Genomic DNA, 2,266 nt, shown 5'->3' with positions numbered 1-2,266 from the left:
ACAAAAAGGGATTGCTTGAAAAGGCGTAAAGCCCCCAGATGCGAAATCATCGCATATTCATGAGTAGCCTAATTCATCTTGCAAATTCCCATCAAATGACAAGTCTGTGCTTTGTTCGCCGTCTTCTCACTTCCTTTTTGTTCTTTCCGTTCCCTTTGCATCAAGGAACACTGCCATCTCGACGGGCTGTGACGACAGCATCGTCTCGGAGCGAGATGCCGGTGATGGACAAGCACCGACCCGTGTGGGCCCGGGGCTTGTCGGCCACCGAGCTGGACAGGCGACAGGAGCAAGCCCGCGTTATGAACCACGGTCAGCAGGCGTTGCTCGAGTCCAAACTGGGTAAGCTGGACATTCGGGAAAAGCGATCGGTCAAGGATATCTGCCGCCAGAAGGAAGATGTGCTGCTTTCTCTTCATAGTATCAAAATGACGTCACCGGGTCTGAGTTCAATGGACAGACATCGAGGAGGCGTTCGATCAATAGCACGGTCATCATCATGTGATACCAAGGCATCTTCGTCACTCGAGAACTCATCAGCATCTGGAGATAGTCCAGATAATGACGTCATAGAGAATTGCACTTCAGCAGCGAAAGAGCTCCACCTACCGAGGTTAAAGCCACAACCAAGGGCTTCAAACTTTAACTCGCGTCGTCGATACAGCGCGAACGACGCTCTCGCCCAGTCACTCGAGCGATTTAACATCTACAAAGCGGGGTTAGTCAAATCGCCTTCGTCGGAGATCATCGCCGAGAACGGGAACTCCGTCTCGATACCGAATACTCGAGGTTCGAGCCTCACAGTGCCTCTAAGTACTCCTTCCTTAAACAGGTCGATTCATAGGAGTCATTCATGGCATGAAGATGGAGATAATCTTCCTCGGCCGCCAGTGAAAAAAGCCAACCACACCTCGCGGTCTAAAAAGACACCAGTCAACCACGAATTCTTCCATGATGATGAAGCAAAGAACGATCCAAACGATTACATTGAGACAGTCAGCTTAGCAAACGAAGAGACTCTTACGAGGCCGTCCACTCATTCCAACTCACATCGCAGCTCAAATCTCTTACACCCAGACGCAGTCTTGGTCGCACGGAGTAAAAGTAGTCAGGACACTCAGATCTCCGATGAAGTGAATGATCTCGATAACGACCACCAGGGGAGGCCCCTTTCAGAAATTGCGATCACTGTCACTGTTCCACAGATTACAAAAAAGCCGCTTCGTCTGCTGAGACGGAAGTCGCTGGCTGTAAAGCCGCTCACGCCTCGCTACCCCAACCATCGACGACAGTCGTCACCCGAAGTCTTCATTCACACGATGTCGCAGCGCAATCGTTTACTATCTCTGTCGAGACAGACGTCGACTTCGAGAGCATCTCCCACTTTCTACACCCATAGGAGTGACGATCTCGACTTGAATGTGAAGATACAGAATTTTCTGCAGCGGACCGATTCTTTTATCAAATCATCGGGTGTCGATAACTTGCCGAATTTAGACCCAAATCACGCCAGTGACGATGAGGAAGATGAGTGAGATGACGTAATCGAATTTCTGTTTAGGCAGGAACGCCAAAGCTTGCAGCTGGTCTGACAATAGAGATCTTAATTCCACGGATATCGTGGTCATTCGTCCGGGGCCCCATTTCATAAAAAGTTGATATGATATGAAACTAACTCTCGCTGGAATGGCAGTTGTCATGGTAACGACAGGAATCCAGCTTCCTGATTGGCTGTTGTTATAGGAAGTTGACACTCCTGCAAGAGTTGCTTTCGCAACATCTTTTATGAAATGAGACCCTGTTTTTTAAATTTGCCCTATTGGTACCAAAGATTTTAGAAAAAGAAAACATCCTTTCTATAATACTGATATTCTTCGTACTTTCATTTTTCAATTACTGTATTACCATAACTAATCAGTAGCGTAATTTGGTTTATCTCATCGTATCTGTTACAAATATTATTAGATATCGTTAGATATATCATTTAATTCGTCGTTGCAAACGTAAAAGTCCTTCATTCCAGCTATGTTCCTTTGCATGTATTTGTATGTGGGTTTTTTTTTACACTGTGAGCAAATCATAACAACGCACACAATATTTTCTCGTTGTGTGAAAAAAAAAATAGTTTCTTGATGCACGTCAAATCAAATACAGCATTCATGTTTTTAAGAACGTTCACTGATGTTCACAAACTTGCAAGGGGTCGCAAACAGGAACGAGCTCATAGATCCGGAATACACCTCACACGTTTAGTCCGTTATCACTG

The 2,266-nt window shown here is 45.9% G+C and overlaps 1 protein-coding gene across 1 annotated transcript; it reads left to right on the top strand.

Annotated features, from left to right (window-relative positions):
* The first annotated feature begins 224 nt into the window (after nucleotides 1-224).
* On the top strand, nucleotides 225-1,535 carry LOC140239155 (uncharacterized). Its single transcript, XM_072319039.1, has one exon. The coding sequence runs from the start codon at nucleotides 225-227 to the stop codon at nucleotides 1,533-1,535; it is 1,311 nt and encodes a 436-aa protein (XP_072175140.1).
* Nucleotides 1,536-2,266: the final 731 nt, after the last annotated feature.

Source organism: Diadema setosum, chromosome 15, assembly GCF_964275005.1.
Source record: "Diadema setosum chromosome 15, eeDiaSeto1, whole genome shotgun sequence".
NCBI classification, from domain to species: domain Eukaryota; kingdom Metazoa; phylum Echinodermata; class Echinoidea; order Diadematoida; family Diadematidae; genus Diadema; species Diadema setosum.
Note: the sequence above shows the minus strand (reverse complement) of the source record. Positions and strands in the feature narration are given on the sequence as shown.

Excerpts from the sequence above, each read along its gene's own strand:
- LOC140239155 (XM_072319039.1), top strand. The coding sequence starts at position 225 with ATGGACAAGCACCGACCCGTGTGGGCCCGGGGCTTGTCGGCCACCGAG.